This window comes from Siniperca chuatsi, linkage group LG23, assembly GCF_020085105.1.
Source record: "Siniperca chuatsi isolate FFG_IHB_CAS linkage group LG23, ASM2008510v1, whole genome shotgun sequence".
Classification (NCBI taxonomy): Eukaryota; Metazoa; Chordata; class Actinopteri; order Centrarchiformes; family Sinipercidae; genus Siniperca; species Siniperca chuatsi.
The window spans coordinates 5,243,084-5,263,731 of NC_058064.1; the positions used below are offsets into that span (position 1 = coordinate 5,243,084).

General features: G+C 38.7%; 1 protein-coding gene across 1 annotated transcript in view; it reads left to right on the forward strand.

The window, feature by feature from the left end:
- Nucleotides 1-20,648, forward strand: part of nrip2 (nuclear receptor interacting protein 2) — a 29,744-nt gene that overhangs the window by 4,580 nt on the left and 4,516 nt on the right. The window contains exons 2-4 of the mRNA XM_044185317.1: nt 10,326-10,640; nt 17,102-17,184; nt 17,800-17,906. Coding sequence (XP_044041252.1) covers nt 10,326-10,640; nt 17,102-17,184; nt 17,800-17,906 — 505 coding nt within the window. The remainder of the gene's footprint in view (nt 1-10,325; nt 10,641-17,101; nt 17,185-17,799; nt 17,907-20,648) is intronic.

Sequence of the window (20,648 nt, forward strand, 5' to 3'; positions counted from 1 at the left end):
AGATAGGGTTCAAGGAGGACGCACAGTTTAGTAGGGCTGGTTTATGTAATACACTGTAGGGCTTTGAGTATATACATGGGTGTAAAATGTAAGAAGAGTAAACAGGAGAGAATGAGAGTATATATGTGTGTGTTTGGGGGATTGGGTTGGAAACATCTGAGCCCGGTTACATTAACACCTGAGCTCAGCATGGACCAAGTTATTGTGTAACCACTGTGTAATCTCAATGTTTTCTACTGTATACACTCAAACATTTGCTCCCCAAAGCTGCGCCAAAATGAGGGAGAGGAAAGATGACTTTAAAGCAGCATGGTTGGTATATGCAGCAAAATTACAGGTTTTAAAGGGCAATACCATAATTTCTGCGTTGAAGCTTCCTATATGTTTGCAGTTATTTTTTACATTCTTTCGATTTTCATTCCAAGCATTTGTAAGTAATAATTGTTTTACCAGAAATTTTGGTCATCAAACTCTTTAGTGAAACTCATACAAATTAAATTATTTTGGCAGGCTGCTCCTGAACAAAGGTCGAGCCTAATGCTGCCTTTAAAGAAAAAAAACCCTCCAAATACAACAACGAAACAACCACAAATCCCACAAAATGTTTTTTCATTTACCTCTAGTAGTATCTGGCCAAGCAGATAGTTTTGAGCTCTAAACAGCAGTTGACAAAACTCAAAGTCTCAACCAGTGGTGGAAAGTAACTAAGTACATTTACCCAAGTACTGTACTTAAGTACAATCCTGAGGTACTTGTTCTTTACTTCGGTATTTTAATTTTTTGCTATTTTATACCTTCACTCCACTACATTTCAGAGGGAAATATTGTACTTTTTACTTCACTACATTTATTTGACAACTGTAGTTTCTAGTTACTTTGCAGATTAAGATTTTAAAAACCTATAGTGAGCATATAAAATACAAGGTATTGTACAGTAAATTAAATCACCCAACAGTATATAAAATGAGTAAAATTAGCTCTACCGCAGCTGGCTACATATTAAAATGCTGCTTACATGTTGCATAGTGAGTACTTTTACTTTGATACTTAAAGTACAAACAAGATATAACATGTTAATTAGTGAGCTTTAGAGGTGCTGGTAGGTCTATCTTCTCATCTAACTCTCTGCAAGAAAGCAAATAAGCATATTTCCCAAAATGTTGAACTATTCCTCTATGAAATGACATATCAGCTAATTTGTATATTGAAGTTTTTAGTGTCACTGTTTTTAAAAAGGATTTTCTGTCATAATTAAACAAAAATTCACATAAAACAATAAATCCTTCCAATTTTGTCAACATACCAGTATATGGTTTTAAAATTGGTAAAATGTAAAAGTCAGACATACATATTGGTTGTAGGAAGCTTCAACACAAAAATAGTGTCCTATAAAATCTCATATTGGTGTAAAATTGATGCACACACCTAGCCTGCTGCTGCAAAGCCTGCCTCTCCTTCTCCCTGCAGCTTAGCTGTCCGTTTGCTCATGTCCTTCTCTAACAGATAAGTGAGGCTGAAACCTGTGTGAGTGTGTGTGAGTGAAGGCCTGTCTAATCGAGAGATTAGAGTCTCCAGGTACTTCAGAGGATGATCAAAAGCTACAGAACTGGGCTTGAATGCACAACTGTGGCATAGAAGGAACTAATAGATGGAAAAAAGTGAGCAGTACCATTGCTGTGTCCAATAAATACAACTCCAAGTCCTGATTTACATTATGTCCAAAAAAAAAACCCTGTTAGCCATTTAAATGAATTTCTAAAATGTAGACACACCAGTGTGGAGAGGTGTTGTGCTTTCATCAAACCAGAATGTTGTGAACTTGGCCTTTTAAAAAGTCATGAATTTGCACGAGCAGGTGGTGAACAGTACATTTCGTCCTGGAACAGGTTTTTATCTTCATATGCATCCTGATTCACTCTCTGAACTCTATTGTTTATGATTTTCCCCAGAAGGCAAAGTAGCACTTCAAAGTGAAGAGCAAACACGACAATGTCACTCGCGTGATCGCCGGGCTCTCAGAAGTTTGCCTCTTCCTGCGCCTGTTCCCTCCAAAACAAACCGTGTTAAATCGGTTCAGAGGCAGGCTTTATTATTAGCTCCGGGACAATTAGGTGGGCTGGAGAGAGGTTAGTGTGAACCTGTCTCTCTCTGTGTCATCTGGAGCTGTGGATGGGCGGCAACACTCTCCCTCAGCTGCTCCCTCAGAGCTGTGTAGGAAGACAGGAGGCTAAAAATACCCGACAAAAACAAAAACGACAAAACAACCCCAACAACAGAGGAGAGAAGGAACGATACTGAGACAGAGACAGGAAGCAAGAGAAGACGACTTTGTTCATTTGTTGGGTATGGTCAGGTGTGACACATGACACCTCAGCCTCCAAAGTGGCTCCTAATGTAATCTTGGTGTTTTTAATTATCATAATTGAAAGCAAAACATCCAAAATACCCGAAAATGTATATGTGAAAGCAACATCTGAATCGGAAAATAATGATAATTCACATGTAGATGAGCATTTACAAAATAAATCTGTTTTTTGGAAGAAAGATGGGTGACTAGGTCTGCAACTAATGATTATATTGATACATTAGCTTGTTTTGTACGAGCAAGTCTAAAACCCAAACATATTCAATTTGCAATGAGACAAAATGTAACGTCATATTTGATGCTGGAAACAGCTAATTTTAGGCATTTTTGCTTAATAAATAACTTAAACAATTCATTATCAAAATTGTTGTTAATTACATTTCTGTCGATCGACTGAAGGACAAGCAGTTTTAGCCCTAGTCATTTAGGATGATTTATGGAGTTATTTTTCTAAAAATCTACATTTTTTAAAATCTAGATTCTCAAAATTATTGCCTTCTTTAATGGAATAGTTTGAAATTTTCATTAATTCGCTTTCTTGCTGAATTACTCCACAGTCTAGCCGGATATTTTTTACCTTTGGACAGAGCCAAGCCACGTCTATTTTACACTGACCAAATTACATTTTATTTACTGGAGTTTTGGATGAAAATTATATTTCATGCAGGATTTTAGGATTTAGTGAAGAGACAGAAAGCGATGTAAGAAATAAAAAGAAAAAAAGGGCAGAGATGCAAAACAAGAATGAAGAGGAAGTGGAGGAACAGGCAGCAGATGTGAAGCTGCTGGAGCCTCCTGGTTGGTGCAACAGGAAGTCAGCCGCTGGGGACCTCCATCACAATGAGAAAGAGGGCATTAGAAAGCTCACGTGACTGGCTGGATGAGAGAGAGGAGCCTGTTGCAGTCAGATAATTAGTCCACATGATAATTAGACTCTAATCTGACTCAGAGGGATAAGTACAGAGAAAAAGAAACTGAGAAAAAGAGACAGAGTGGAGGAGGAGGATGAGGAGTGCTGGCGTCATGCATTAACAGTTGTCTTTCTGTCCCACTAGCAGAGGTCTGGTTTGGACTGGTTAGTGTTCAGGGGTCACCACAGAACTCACATTAGCAAAATCAGCAACAGACCACATTTGAAAAGACACAAAGGAACACTAAGTCTGTCAGAGAGACGACCAGTTTTAGCCTGAATTTTGCCCACTTTGCCTGACTAGACAATGAGGCATTTACAAGCGCACTAGTATCCTGGTTATGATCGGGTTTTTGGAGTAATGAAAGTAAGTAAAGTACATCATATCCTAAATAAGTTCAAAACCAGAATAAGGCTAATTAATTCTCGTTTTAAGAGCTAACAAACGAGCACAAATAAGTGGAAGTTAAGCTAATATTTAAAGGATCAGGCTGGTGTTATTCTATATTTTTTGCCAACAAATCCCATGAAAAGACCAAAACCAAAATGTGTTTGTCTGTCTCTTTCTGACTTCCCGACCCTGTCTGTGTTGGGAGCCTGAAAGATAATGTTTCAGCAAGGAGAAGTAAGACTGATGGTCTTAGTATTAAATCAATGCCATTAATTAGCTGTAAAGCATAATAAACGATGGTGAAAGCTATCTTCAGTTGCCACAATATCTATAACACATCTCACTGGAGTGATGAATGTTCAAAATAATATCGTCCAAAATGAAAAATGAATAAACTGATTACACCTCAGTGATGCCAATTTCACCTCAGTTGCTTCAACAATAAAACAATTCACTGTCCAATGAAGCGTAACAGCAGGTTGCATTGTGTATAATAGATAAACTCTTTATGAGACGATGCTGCCTGCTGTCTTCATTAGATTTCATGGCAGGCAATCCACGAGGAGGCCATGTGATTGATGCCAATTCACATTCTCAGCCTTTTACAAGCAGTCAGTAGAATGAGGTGAGAAATTTGTTAAACGAAACGAGATGTGTCACGAGGGAAAAAACTCGTCTCACATGACAATTTATTAAATTTACACAGTTTATCTTGCAGCAAGTGTAGAAGTCTGAAACTGTGGAGCCCCTCTCCATTAGCAATGTAAAATAATACACATTGAAAAAGTTAATATTAATGGATTTTGTTACTCCTAATATTATCTTTTGTCTTACTTCAATTTGGGGATCATCATCTTCTAAGTTTTGGAACTAGCATCGGCATGATGCTTTGGGGGATGTAAACAGAAAGGATAATGTTGCCATGGATTGAGTGCTGTGGCCTACAGCTTGGGCCCGTTTTGAGCCTAAATATGTTAAAATTTTGGCAAATTGGCACTATTAATAGTATGCTGAATTTGCAATTAGCGGGTCCTGTTTGCAATGTACCCATGGACACACAGACAACTATCACTGGATTACTTTGATAATGAGAAGAAAACTTAAAAACATGATGAATGTCAGGCAAGTTCTGGAGTGACATGTCCTATGATTTCTAAACAGATTTATGGACATTTGTGCGATGGAAATCAGAGATAAAGGAAAGTGAAAGTGAAAATCCTCGGAAAGTGTAAGTCACGCTGAACCTAAAGATGCGTGCATCATGTCTGTGTGTTCAGATTTGACTGAGTTATGACGCAAATTGTGGCAATTGGGCGCTAAGGGTTTTAAAGTACCTTATTTGACTCCATCTTACCTTAATTCACCTCAGGCAGTATGTTTGCCCCATGTCTCTCCATTCAACTCTCCTGCCTCACAGTTCAAAAACCTCTGCACTCTATTAAAAAGCAGACAAGTGAACCCTGTAAAGTGCAAGACTGCCAATTCACCCCTGAACTGCAAAACAGAACTGGGGCACATGTGGCAACACTGAATGCCGCCTGCTAGCAGCTTAATGTTGCTAACACGATTTGTTCACAAACTGACCCCGGAGCAGTCTCGGCTTAGCAAAAAACAGACGCCAACCACCGGAGTACACAGGGAGAAGCAAATGAGGAAAATGGCTGAAATTACATTGTGTTCGTTGTCTATCAGATTCAGTCTTTGCTTCCCTGCAGTCTTGTGAGAGCACAGAGGAGGAAAAACATCTCTCAAAAAACCCTCAATCAAACTCTTCCCTCCCTCTTCTTCTCCAAATTGTTAGAGCTTGACATGATTTCCTTCCTTCTCATCCCTTGCCTACTGAATAAAAACATTGTGGTATGCCACCAGACTTGATAAGCAATTTCATTAAAATAATATTTTCCACGCTTTTGCTGATTCACACGCTAGCAGCATATATAAACCTTGATCTGTCACTGTTTGGATCCCCCTTAACAAGCTGTTTTTTAATAACTTACTGTTATTAAATGTGTGATTTAGCCAGTGAGTGCCCAGGTGGGAAAGAGGTCAACTGATATGCAGAATATTGTTGTCAGGCCAGAGGAAGAGCCTGATGTCGAGAGAACAATAGAAAATAAATTCAGTCTGGTCTAAAGTGGAGCTCCTGATTTCGATTGAATTCGATTAGTTCTGATGTCAAGAAGCTCAATGTGAGGGCTCCTATTTTAGGAGGGCTCCTGCAGAGAGGAGAAGATTTCTTTTAGGATTAGGATTACTCTTATCTTTGGCTCTGGGTTTTGGTTGGTTTAGGGAATAAATGTAATCAATGGAAGGCAGAAATATGGTCTTGATTTCTATTGGTTGCAATGAAAGACAAAATGAGAGGATAGAAGAGGAGAAGATAAATGATGTGGGGAGAGGAAGAGGAAAGAGAGGCGAGGGAAGGAAATGTAAGGAAAGATAAGAAATAAAAAGTAAAAAAAGAAAGTCAGTGAAAGGACGAGAGGAGAGGAGAAATGAGAATAGGGAAGAGAATGGGACATAATGGAAGGAAACAACAGGAGAGGAAAAGAAAGGATACGAGGAGAAGAGAGCAGAGGAGAAATAAGGAAAGAAAAGGAAAGCAAAGGAAAGGAAAGGAAAGCAAACAGAGGGTAATGGAAGGAAATGAGGAAGGGAGTGGAAAAATAGGGAAAGGAAAGGAAGTAAAGAGGAGAGGAGAGGTGAGGAGAAGAGAAGAGAGATGTAAAGTGGAGGAGAGGCCATCATCAGCCTGTTTATAAACCAGCTCAGAGCTGCTCAGCCACAGCTGGAGCTCGGAGAGGAACGAATGGGCTAAATTGAACTCAGTGACACGGGTGGTAATTACTAGTTTGAAGTGTTGTTGTTTTGGGCAGGAAGCCTAGTGGATTGACAGAGAGAGGCCTATGAATAGCAAGAAATCAACTACAGATGCCAAATGTTTTACAGTATTTTACAGTTTTACAGTACAGTGTTTAATTTTTTTAAGGCGAATCGGTGCTCTTTGACCTGGCGGGCAGCCAAAAATGCCTCCTCGATGATCTGTTGAGGTGTTGGATTGAGCTGCGGATCCACAGATGGATGTCTGACACAAAGTGGCACCGAAACATAATGATGATCAAACAGAGTGAGGCCACGGACACTCAGACGTGGCCAGGCATGAGATGACATTATTACAGCCATGTTAAGGTTATAAAGCCTTGGTCTCTTGGGCCCTGACGCTCTTTCTTATTTCTTTTTCTTTTTCCATATTTCTCTGCCTCCTTGCTGCTTGCCAGCCCATGAAATTGTCCTTGTCTTCATTCAAATTCTGGTCAGGAATACTTTAACAGCAGAATCTAGCATTGCTATGTGCAAGTTAATCACAGCAGAACATCAAGTAATGACCAGTAATGTGGGGGGAAAAACAGGGAAGAGAATAGCAGGGTCTATCTTTTCTATCCAGTTTTGTCTGCATTAGCTTTCTCTTACTCTAGGTCAGAGCCGCACAATCACAGCAGCTTTTATGGAGTTCCCTCACAGACAAAAGAGGGTTCAGCATTTGTAATCAACCATTGCCTTTGTGAAGACCACACTATCATCCAGAATGTGTCATCTAAAAACAAATCACACATCTTGTTCATGGAGCTCTCAGAAATATCTCCATTCAGCCACCATACTCTCATGCTCTGAGACATGAGGAATCTCCCACTAGGTGGCCCATAATGTGCGCTCATCTGATGGCCATTGATCTGAATGACACAGAAAGAGGTCAGCAGTGACGGGTTACATAAAGAGAACAGAGGCAGATGGGGATGTCCATCATGTCTATCATGGTGAACTTGTTAGCAAACAGTTGCTTATTTACACATCCAGCAGATACGGAGCAACATTAGCATTCATTTGAAATTGTATTTGTGTCCACCTCATGAATGTAAGCCCAATATTCACTGTCTTTTAGCTCTGTTGGTCTTTTACATACAAGTAGTTATGTGATCCATTGTTAATATAAAAATATTCATTACAGCCACTTTAAAGCATTAATTCTGGGTTGCGGAAGAGTTATCTTATTCATTGTTCCTTGTCTAGTTGTCAGTGCTTTTGCCTAATAAAGATTATCCTGAGAAAAAGATAATTTGGGTGTTTTAGAAGTCGAACAGTAGACTACAGTCAGCCTCTCCTCCACCTTCTACTGTAGCACAGACTGCATTCTCTCAACTTCCCATCTAAATGAACAGTTCAGGACATTCTTGACTATCTGAAGCTTTTGCAGATGCTGTTTTGCTTCACTTGACCATATCATAAGGCAATAGTCCAGATGTAACAAAACCAAAGGTTGTTCAACCTGCTTTAATGTGCCTGGAGATAGAAATGAGTATAATACATTTACATAGTTGATATCCATCTGCCCTTTTTAGTTATAATTTTGTCTTGATGGCTAGTCCAAGTCTCATTAAGGGTATTACCCAAGAGTTTGCTTTCTTAACCTGCTCTATAGGATTACCCTGAATTGTGAAGCGTAAATTTTTTTTGTATATGTTTAGAACTAAAGTTATTTCATGATACGTGTTTGTTCATTTGAACATGCCGTAAAGATCCTGGTGATTTTACTGTTCAAAAAACCTTGAAAGGAAAGCAAATGCTTTGTGTTTTATTAATGCAGTGACTCTGCTGGTGTTGGGTGACCTGCTCTTTTCAAAGCGTGCTGTCTGAAAGTCTCTACCCAGGCTCTGTACTGGTGAACAGCAATGTGATTATAGAAGAACAGGCAACTTAAATATAATTTCTATGATCCAGAAAGAACAGCCAGTCACTGGCCACATGTTGTTTTGAAACAGCACAAATATGTAATTAATGAAGATAAACACAAGCGTATTAAATACATACAGCAAAATAGTAACATACATGTTGTATCTTACAGTGACATGTCCCTGTAATAAATATAATCTGTTGCCATAAACAGCACTTTTTTAACACTCTTTTTTAAGTGCTTTATGCATTGAACTCTACAGCGTGTGCAACTGTTTTTGTCTATTGAAAGACTCCAGGTGACAAGAAAGTGTGTGTTAGCAAAAAACATGTCCACCAGGCTTGTGCAGCAAAAAGAAAACCATACCGGAAATCCTTTTATGTCTGCTGACAGCGATGACCTGAAAGCGTTGACATATCCCTTGAATTGGCTTTCATGACATGATAATGTGACCTTCATTTCAGGTAGTTTGGAAAGCAATTTTTTTCACTGAAGCTAAAGTTAGCAATTTAATTATGTTGTGTGTATGTGGGGGGTGGGGGGGCTCTGAAATGCCAAGGCCAATGCTACGCTTGCTTAAATCTGTACCCCACCTCTGCATCCACAGTAAAATAGCCTCTACTTGCTGCAGTGTGATAACATTTGGCTTAAAAATTGGTTTCCGTGTGACTCATGTAGAAAGAATTTTTGGTAACCCTAACCCTTTTGTGTGTATGGAGTACACATTTCCCAAGTCTGAAAGCGAATAATAAGGACTAAGTAAACGAGCAGTCTGTATAGCATGGAAATGCAGTATTTGGGGGTGAAAAATGTGTGCAAGAATCATTAATTTGAGGATATAAATTAGTTATTTGTAATACAATCTACTACAATAATTCATGTACATAAAATGATCTCTTTCCCAGCTCAATCAATGCTAATGTCAAAGCTTTGACATTATCTATACAGACTATTTATGGACAGACGATTCTGGAAATACAAGCAGAAATCTAAACTCTCATCTTACAGCTTGCCAACTAAACTACACCACATATTGTACCTCACACAGCATCTGCACACATTTGCCTCTTCTCTTGTTTGAGTAGAAAACAGAACTATTTTGTCCAACACCTAAATTGCTAACTTCATTAAGTGTACATACATTCATTATAAAGTGGCAGTACTAAGAAGTGAGTAAAGGTACTCAGTCAGACAGAAATCTTCCTTGCTGGTATTTGATACTGGTGGGGAATGGTCCAGTTCAAGCACGACTCCAGACCTTAACTTTAAGTAGGATCTGACATATATACAAATATATCGGATTGCTGATTTTGTGTAATCAAGCCAATATTTCCCTTTAAATAAAAACTCAACAGCAGTCAACTGGTGTAGTCCACCTTATACATGATGCAGTTAGATTAATTCTAAGGAAAATTCAGGGGGGAAACGCTGAATAGTATTCAAGAATTGTATAGTTAAGCATACCGAATGTGTAGGGCTGCAACTAATGATTGCTTGCATTATCGATTAATCTGGTGATTATTTCCACGATTAATCGGTTAATCGTTTGGTCTATAAAACATGAGAAAAAAGTGAAAAACATCCATCCCAGTTTCTTAGACTCCAAGGTGATGTCTTCAGATGTCTTCGTTTGTCCAACCAACAGTCCAATGCCCAAAGATATTCAGTTAACTATAATGTAAGGTCAAGAAAAACAGCAATGTCTCACATTTGAGAACCTGTAAGCATCAATTTTTTGGCATTTTTATTTGAAAAATTACTGAATTGATTGCACAAGCATCCTCCCTGAATTTCTACAAACACTCAGCCTTCACAAAACCCTTTATAGGACATCTGAGCTTTCATCAGAGCTGAACACATCTTCCCTTTCTACTTGTTGCTAAGTAAACCTGCCATCTGACATCCATTTCTCTTATGTCTCTCCGTCTAGCAACCTCACAGCATCGTCCAGCGCCGCCTGCTGGAGGGAAACATCACGCGGCTGCGAGGGGAAGCCCGGGATGCTGGCAACAGGGTTCGGTCCCCGCTGGCTGACACCAAGGACGGACCCGCTGACGCCGAGGAGAGGAGCGAGAGCACAGCCGACGACTCCACAGAGGAGAGGGAGTCTCTGGAGGAAAGCGAGAGGAGTCTACGGTCGGACGAAGAGGACGACAGCAGCGAAGCCGGAGCCAGACAGACAGCTGAAAAGACTGAGGGCACGGAGAGCTTGACCCTCCTCACAGCTCTGGTTGTTCAATGCAAGGTACTGCACTGTGTAAAATGTACTCTGCCTGTCTCTCCTCGCTCACATTCAATGCTTTGACACGTTCTACTACTGCATAAAAACTGAAAACAAGAGAGGATACAAAGACAGCATCATTCTGCTCCCATGACTCATCACTTTAAGCCCACTCTTCATTTATTTTCCTTTTTCAACACATCAAAAGCTTGGCAGGACCCAGCAGCTGTCTGGTTGGATCAGAACAACAGATAACTGAGTCATGGTGACTGAAAGTCCAACCTGGTTAACAGGTGCACATGGGTCCAGAATGGATTAAATGTAGGTTACAGGGGTAACAAGTGCACAAGGGCTTGAAATGGACAAACTGTGTGGGCCGCAGGACACAAAGAGGGAAAACAATGAGAATAAATTTATTTATTAAATTAAACTGCATTAATATTTGTGCAGTATTGAGCCCCATGCAGTAACCAACAGGTGACCCTCTCACTTGGGGTCTAGTTTTGCCCACTTGTACCCCACGTTGCCTCTTGTAGCCCCTTGAGGATGACTGCTCACTTTGGCCCACTTGACTCTAGTACCAATGCAGTGGCAGCCTCATATAAAGCTATTTATTTTAATTTATGGCCGCAGACCTCTGCTACTACATTAGTGTGTCTTGTTAGAATTTGAAACACTGCAGTCCACAGTCGCAGCAACTGTGTGCAGCTCCTTGTTGATGTTTGGCTCTTTGACTGTGTGACCAACAGTACCTATTAGTTGGTGGTCACATTGTACTATATTCTTTTGTCCAACTCGTATGGTAACAAGATAAAGACAGAGCTAAATGGGTGTCATTGTGGAGGTTCACCAGAAAATACATAAAACTTCAAGATGCTGGTTAAATGCTGGTTAAATTGCTGTTCTTCCAAGAAGACACTGCAGTGAACTCAGCTTAGTTTATTTAAACAGCACCCAACGATCAGTATTATACGAAGGAATCCGCTTAAGGGACAGCTTTCGGGTGCTTGCTGTAGATTTGCCCACAGTGTAAACTCGAGTGTCGGAGTGCATTAGCAACTCCTGTAAAGACGACAGCGGACATTGTGCACTAGTGAGCAAAGGAATTGGTGCATGAGCAAACGGACTCTTCTCTCACCCCTCATTTCCTGTCAACTCTCTACTAGCTATTATCAGTAAAGGCTAAAATACTTTTTATTTAGAATACGAGTTAAGATAAGGGGCATTCAAGCATTTTAGTGTAATAAAGTTGAGAGACTCACAAGAAACAGATTTTAAAAAGTATGGTCAAAATTTAAGCAGAGATATATTGGCTCTTAGTCCCTAGTTTGGGTCAAGCAATAGATCCTACATTTCCCATAATGCATCTCAGTAGTGTTTTCAGTAGATCCTCTGTGCCTGGTAAAAGCCCACATCTTTTAAACTCCACATCCCAAGTTTGTAACACACACACACTCACACAAACGCCTTCTGATAAAAATGTTTCAAATCCAATCCGATATAGCCCTGATGATGTCATCGGGGTCATGATGTCATCACTGTTTTAATGAGTAGTAGCCTTTCTGACAAGTAAACCGATCTTCATGTGTAAAATCAGAGAAGTGCCCCTTAAATTAATAAACCGTGACTGCAACTAGTCATCAGTCTATCTATGTTTTAGGGTAAGGCCATGTAGCATTTTAAACAACCCCCTTTATTAGACAAAACAAAATAGAAAACTGCACCATTATACATGCAGTGACTCAGTATTCCTGCTTTTTATTCACTGTCTTTTCTTACAATTTGTCTGAAACACATTAGGCATTAATGGTTGTCTGGTTTCACGTGGAGATGCTCCCTGTGGTCCCCGATCTAACACACACTCAACACTCTAATGACTAATGTATGCAGAAAGGTCACACAAAATACTCAAGCAGTGATTTAGTCTGTCCTCAAGCTGATTTTTCATATCTAGCTACCAGAGAAGGATGATACTTAATTACACAATGTCAGTTAAAACAGTCATGTTTTATATGAAGTACTGACAGAAAATAAAGACAGATGTCCATCAGAATAACTGACATTGCATAGCAGATACAGAGATCAGGCTCTTTGTCATTTACCAAGCAAAAAAAATGTGCTGCTTTTCATTTACCAAGCAAAAAAAAAGTGCTGCTTTTCTCAGTTTTATATAATTCTACTGAATACATTTTATTTATTTTTTTTACTATTTTCTGACATTTATAGACTAAACTATTAAATGATGAATCAAAACAATAATACAAAGATGAATAAATAATGAAAATAAGCATTCTTTTATCAAATTCTCTATTAAATCTAATCAAGGACAAAGATAGTAGATACATACATAGGTGCCAATATTAAATACTTGACCTATATCCAGGGGCTAAAGAGCTAACATTTTGGATTCTGATTAGAGAGAATTGCAGCCATATATAATACCAAGGACGGACCTATTTTTTATCCTTTGAAAGAGATCAATGCAGTGATCAAACAACTGCTATTCCCTGTGGTATTAAAAGCACGTAGCACAGCTTCTGCGTGTGTGAGTGTATTAGTAGTCTACTTAGGAGTTTTCTGGTAGATTCAGCATTTTCCCCTATTACTCATTGTGCTTTGCTTAGTTTTATCATCAACGTATTAAATGCAAAGCGTTCCTCAGTTACTCATTCTGCAGCTAATTTTAAACTTCAGTGAGAGAGAGGGATTTCTGCACAGCCAGGACTGAGACAAAAGAGCTGGTTTGTGGGCCTGCTGATAAGCCGGTGAGTCTGTGAGGACAAAGGGGGCTCAGCTCAGTCCGTACAGAGTGTGAGGGATCAAAACATGGCTCATGGAAACTGAACGTGTTTATTTCCAAAGGGGGAAATATCCTCGGGTCAAGTGGATAAGGTATTGATTTATGACGGAGATGACGAGGAGAGAAAGATATACGGTATATGGTATCTCAGGAACCAGGATGTGGGCTGGACAGTAAAAACCACAGCAGATGTTATAACATCTCATCACATCACACATTGGTATATATATATATATATATATATATATATATATATATACATATATATCAATAGGATGATAGGCTCTATGATAACAGATGTGGTTAAACATCCAACCTGTGATATACATTTCAAAACGATGACCAATTCAAGAAGTATACAATGAAAACTCAATCAAAAGTACAAGAATCCCAAAGGAGAGACAATAATACATCAAATATATCAACCAAGACCAAGAGTCTACAGCCATGCTAGCAGCTTTATGAGGCTGTACAGGAGTGTCAGCTAAATGCTAACATGCTGATGTTATGCAGGTATAATGTTCACCATGTTCACAATCTTAGTTTAGCGTGTTAGCATGCTAACATTTGCTAAGTGCAACTGAGGCTAATTAAGTATTGGACAAAGTGAAATTTTGACCTGATGATGGCGCAAGAGGAAATGTCAGAGGATCATCAAAGTTATTACAATTCATTCTGAGGGGAACATGAATGTCTGAACGAAATTTCATGGCAATCCGTCGAATTGATGTTGAGACATTTCACTAAAAAACACAAATGTGATCCTCTTGGTGGCCCAAGAGGAAAAGAGGGATCGCCAAAGTCAGTAGAATTCATCCTCTGGGGATTATGAAGGTCTGTACAAACTTTCATGGCAGTCAGTCCAATTGTCATTGAGATATTTTAGTGTGCATCCATAGAGCCCTGCCGCTAGCATGACAAAAAATATTAAAATAGTTTTAAGTCGAATGAAAGGAAACACTGAAATATTATACAGGATAAAAATCTGTTAACATTTGTCTGTTAACATACACTAACATTAATCTATGTTATTGTTTAGACTATGGACAGCTATCAACAAGAAGCTATACCAAAAATTAATTTTAATGTCACCTCCTCGTTTGGGGGCTCTAACATGCTCAATGTCAATATAGTATATCTCAGGGAGGACACTGGGTGAAATGCACTGCCAGTGTGTTGGTCCTGGGTGCTAATATATCTCCTGTTTTTGGCCATTCTTGTTTTGTGGTTTGAAGTCAGTGTGCAGGTGTTACTTCCATTTTGAGTGTTTAAAATTATTGCATTTTCAAAAATACACTCAGTCAGTATTAGCTTGCTTATAATATTAGTATTTGTAGCTCGTCAAGGTCCAGTAGTTTGACAGCTCCGCCTGTGAGGACTTTAACCTTGTTCCATAAATAAAAATTACCAAGAACATTACTGTTTCCTGAACTGCAGTTTATCTGGAAGCAAAATCATAAAAAATAAGACCATAGAGTAATGTAGTAGGATCTATTTGAATTTGATAGTGAAAAGACTTCTAATTTATACATGGTGTGATACACAGTTAACAGTGTGGGGGTGGTGCCAACATACTGCTTATCTCACATGCACACAGAGATACTATATGTTCTGAATACATTCTTCACTCTACCATTACTATTTTCCCTCGACAAACATGTTCCTACTTGTGTACAGTTGCATGACATCAAGTAAGAGGATGCTGAATAGAAAAAGGCCATTACAGACAACTGTTCCCATAAACCATTACAATCTGCTGCACTATAGACTTTCCTCTGCTTCCCATGAAACATGTCATTGTGACATGAAGTGCCCTGAAGGCAACAGAGAAACTGCGAGATGCAGAAGAATTGAAATGTCAGTGGAAATTAGGACAAGCTGCCTGTTAGCATTACTACTGAAACACGTAGCTTGAATGATGGAAAAAGAAAAAAATGTGAAAGATTAAAGGAATAGTCATTTTGGAAATACACTTATTTGCTTTTTTTGCTGTGAGTTAGATGTAACTCTCGTATCTGTGTTAAAGCTACAGCCAGGAGATGGTTAGTTTAGCTTAGCATGAAGACTAGAAAAAGGGGAAAATCATTTGCGGTTTTTACACTTCAGTTTTTGTACAAATTAAACAAACAATATATAACGTGCTAATTAGTGAGCTTTAGAGGTGCTGGTAGGTGTATTTTTTAACAGAACTGTTCAAAGCTGTTTCCCCCTTTTTCCAGTCTTTCCGCTAAACTAAGCTAAGCTAACTGGCTCCTGGCAGTAGCTTCATATTTGACAGACAGACATGAGAGTGGTATCAATCTTTTAATGTAACTCTTGGCAATATAAAGTGAAAACATGTATTTCCCAAAATGTCAAACTATCACTTTAAACCTGCAATAACTGATTTTTTGGGCTCTTTGGGGCAGCGGAAACAAGCTGATATGACAAACTTGTTAGCAAACAGTTACCTATTTACATATCCTGCAGATAAGGAGCAACATTAGCATTCATTTGGGGTCATGTTTGTGGCCACCTGATGAATGTAAGTCCAATATTCACTCTCTTTTCGCTCTGTTTTTGGTCTCTACCAACTCCTGAGGTAAATATCTGACTCTTTAGCTGCTAAATGCTCCACTATGTTCACCAGCTAGTAGCTAACGGTGTCTGTCTGCTGTTTGGTGCTGAGCAGTTAGCGTACAGTGGGGTTTAAGAGCTTTATTGCTGAAAACAACTGCCTTCTGCCAAAAATTACGCTATGAGAGCTGTAAGAGTGAACTAAAACAGTTGGTGGCCACAAAACCAAAACAATGAGCTTAAAAATGGTAAAAAGCTCCGTAGAACTGAGGGGAGTCGAGTGATATTTTCTGTGGGTTTGTCAGTACGTACGTGCTTTCACATATTGTAATTTAATCGTATTATAAAAATACTGATTATAGCTGCTTTAAAGATAAAAATAATCATTAACTCTGCAATATAGTGAAGTTTCAGTTTTTTAAAATGAATCATGTGAGTTGTCATAGATCACTTTCCTCTTCAGTGTGGAGTTGTTTGGTTGACTAATGAGTTAAATGCACATATGACTCACTTGGTTTAATATTTCATGCTCTAGTGATACTTTTGAGAACATTAAGTCAGAAAAACCAAAGTGCACTCAACAAACTGAAGAATCAGCATTTTGTCGGGAAATAGAGTCAATAACATTAACTTAACAGATCAGTTAATAATAAAAAAAAAACAAATCATGTGATCTGTAATGGTATACAGAATGCCCCTGTTGGTTTACTTTTAATTTTATTATTAACTGCTAGGATGTTGAACCGAACGCCTGCAGCATTTAACAGAAGGGTAGTGATTTAAGACTCCAACACAGAATCAATAAAGATCAAGTTACAAACACAGAATAACATTTGACTCAAAAAACAAGGGCTGGCTTGGAAATACTGCACCAGTGGGAGATTTGTTTAGTTTGTGCGAAGTTGATTAACAGCCGACTTAGACTTTATTTTTCAGTTTGGCAGTCTCACAAGCATGTGGCAGCCGAATGGATTTGTTCAAAAGAAAAGAGATCAGTAGTTTTCAAAGGCTCCCCACTGAGTTGTATTAATGTGCTGTTGTGACTGGCTGTATCCTTGTGTACGGTGGTTCCAGACTAAAGTTGAAAATCACAATGTGACACCAAATTCCCCCTCTGTCTTCCCCACAGTGCTGCGAGACTGAAGTCAAGGCATCCATCAGCACCAGCAGCCAACATAACCACATCTCCACCTCCTGCTGTCAGAGGCTGGGGTAAGAAACACTGTGCTCTTAAGTGCAAACACTTACAACACATATATTACTTGCCATCTTTAAAAGCGTTTGACAATCAAATCAATCACATGCAAATACTGAACACTGATAAGAAAGAGTAAAAGTAAAACCAAGAAAAAGTCTAAGGATAACAGGATATGAATGTTAAAAGAATTGGCTAAAAAATAAGCTTTGAGGAGAGATTCAATAACTAAGGCGGGTTTTTCCAGATCCTTAAAGACCTGACATCATCTTTAAGAAAAGACATTAAAATGCCAGTCTTTAGATCAGAGTCTGTGCACTGCCTTAACAGTGTGAAGAGGATGTGACATTTTGTTCTCATCTTAATTTCAAATCAGCTCTAAAGGAAGCAGATAAACAGTAAAAGCTGCTAAAATTGGTTTACTGTTTGTCTTCAAAATGCTAGTTAATAAAATCTCAACTGCATAAACTTTTGATTAACATTTGAATAAAAAGCTGATGAAAGAGTGACATAATAATGACTATGTATCTATTTCTGATAGATAGCTAATGTATAAAATGAAATGTCCCAAAAAGGTTTTGTATTTGAACTACTAAAGATATTGTTTTGTGTGACTGTGTGTGTATTATTAGCTTGGTGCCCATTCAGGACAGTTCACCATGTGGTGTGAGCAGCTCAGTGACGGGTTTGCAGCTGCAGCTGGGCAGACAGACGGTCCAGTGTTCAGCCTATGTCAAAGGTAGGAATATTAGGTCACACTATAACAGTTCTGATCCAGGGAAATAAAGTAAATCTATTTGAATGATTTGGATCTTTTAGTTAATATGAATTTACAGCCATGCTAGTGGCTCTGTGAGGCTATACTTAGGCACAGTGGGGCTTTTAGCTAAATGCTAACGTCAGCATGCTAACAATGTCAATGTGAACGTACTGATGTTTAGCAGGTGTAATGTTTATCACTTTCACCATCTTGGTTTAGCATGTTAGCATGCTAACATTTGGTAACAGGCACCAAACAAACTACAGCTGAGGCTAATGGGAATGTCATTAGTTTTGCTGTTTTCTTGTTGCAAACGAAAGTATTGAACAAATAAAAATTTTGACCGAGTGAGAAGTTAAGGGATCACCAAAGTTATTAAATTGCATCCTGAGGGGGACATGAATGTGTGTGCCAAATTGTACGACAATCCATCCAACAGTTGTTAAGGTATTTCACTCAAAACCACAAATGTCAACCTCATGGTGGCGCTAGAGGAAACGTCAGGGGATCACCAAAGTCAGTAGGCTTAATCGTCTGCAGACAAAGAATATCTGTAGCAAATTTTATGGCAATCGTAGTTGTTGAACTGCTGCTAGCGTGGCTAAAAAGTCAATGTTTTTACCTTAGGCGACATTTGAGTGGTCACAAATGGTGCTGGTGATTTTCCAGTTGTCAAAACACACTGGTCATATGCATAAATGCTGCCGCAACTCTAGTAGAAAATTACAAGTTCCCCTGCTGTGTAATTTCTGCAGAGATTCCGATAAAAGAGATTTTGAGTTGGATATGTGCTCATCTCTGTACTTAACATTCAGACAGTACATCCTACCATGTCCTCTTAAAGCACCTAGGCAGAAATTACCATTAAATAAAAGGACAGCTAGGTCGACGAGAATATGTTAAAGTAGTAATTAACAATATTTTCAGGCAAATAAATGTCTCTTTTGCAGCTGTTTCCACTTTATATTGTCAATGCAACACAATAATGTTGAATGCACTCTTGAAGAAAGCTTTTACATCTGCTGTACTAAGAGTGCCAGGTACCTTCTTTGAGGGAAAAATCCCCTGGTGCTGAAAAAGAACAAGTGGGAAGATAATTATCGTGAACGGTAATTGTCACAGTGGCTAAACAGACAAAGAAGGAACCAAACTTCATAAACAGAAAATCCAAGTACTGAAAACACTGTTTACTGAGGGATTTTGTGTGACAGATCTTGTTTTTTTAGATTCTTATGACAAATTTTGGCGATAAGTGGTCATTGATACCATGTGTAACAGTCACTGCAGGCACTAGTCCAAAGACAAACAACATCAACTGCAGATAATAAACAAAAGCGGTCCAAAAGAAGGAGAGGAACAAGTAAATCTGCATCATTTGTGTCCTTTAGCATCACTATAGGTCTCTGGAAGGGAATACCAGAGTTTATTTTTGTCATGTAGAGGGTTGCATTTCTTTTAAGGACACTTGCATTCAGCTTTCTGCTTTTGTAAGAAATATCATTTCCTCTGCAGGTGAGCATTTTTTTTAGATAAGCCCCTTCATGGATGTTTAGAACAGCAAGAGTAAGCGCTTTCATGAATAGGGGTTAGAGATGTGCCGGTATGCCAGTTTTATTATATACCTTGGTGAAATATTACCATGACTATCGCCGTTTTCAGCAAGAACCATGAGCACAGCACAGCAACCTGCCTTCAATAGTAGCAGCAGCAGGACTATTCAGCTACTCTGGCCAAGACTTGCTATGCTAACATTAGCTAGCAGACCCACTGAAGCACGGCTAGTTTATCAGTGCTGAGTTGTACATTAAGTGAGGGAGAGAGAGCATGGTCCACAGTCCATCACTATTATGGTCTGTTCTATTCTCAGTCTTTTAAAATTATTTTAACCATTGACACCCAAAATAAATCAGAATAAAAACACGAATGGATGCATAGAATCTTAAGAGACACAGACAATACGCTACGTGCTTTTGTTTATGGTGTGTTTGATGTTATTTCTTTTGTCCAACAAAGCTGCAGTATACAGTTCAGTGTTTGTTAGGTTTATAAATAAATATGGTGTAAAGTCATTTTACTATATTGCACCTCTAACAGTAGTATTTCAGGTCCAGTTTAATTATTGTTATAATATACATACATACTGTGATATTTTTGGCCACAATAACTGTAGCATTAAAATTTGATACCGGCACATCCCTAATAGGGATATCCATAAACTGAAGATTAATGCTTCAAAAACATTTACAGTACTTCATTGGGTTGCTGGTGGTAGTTTCATATTTACTGTGCAGACATAAGAGTGGTATCAAACTACTCTTTTAACTCTCGACAAGAAATAAAATGTCAAAATGCCAAAGTCAAAACTTATTTCCTTACTTAGCCCCAAACCATAAATTTATAGAAATATTATTGTGTCCTCACTTGGTCAAAAATGCCCTTACTTTGAAGATTTATCCTGATCTTGGCCTTGTTTTGAGGACATTTGGTCCTCACAAAGATAAAAGAACAAGATCACACACAATTATTTATGTTGCAATTCTTGTCTGCACCTACTCCTCAATTCCTCCCCAACACTGAATAATGATTCTATTTCAGTCTTTAAGCCCAGCGCCTGACTCTTTCACGGACATTAAATTCTCACCCGGCTCCAAAATACGCACCCTCACAAGCACATAAGCTTATCAGCACTCATTAACGCAAGAATGAATAATTTAGTTGTGT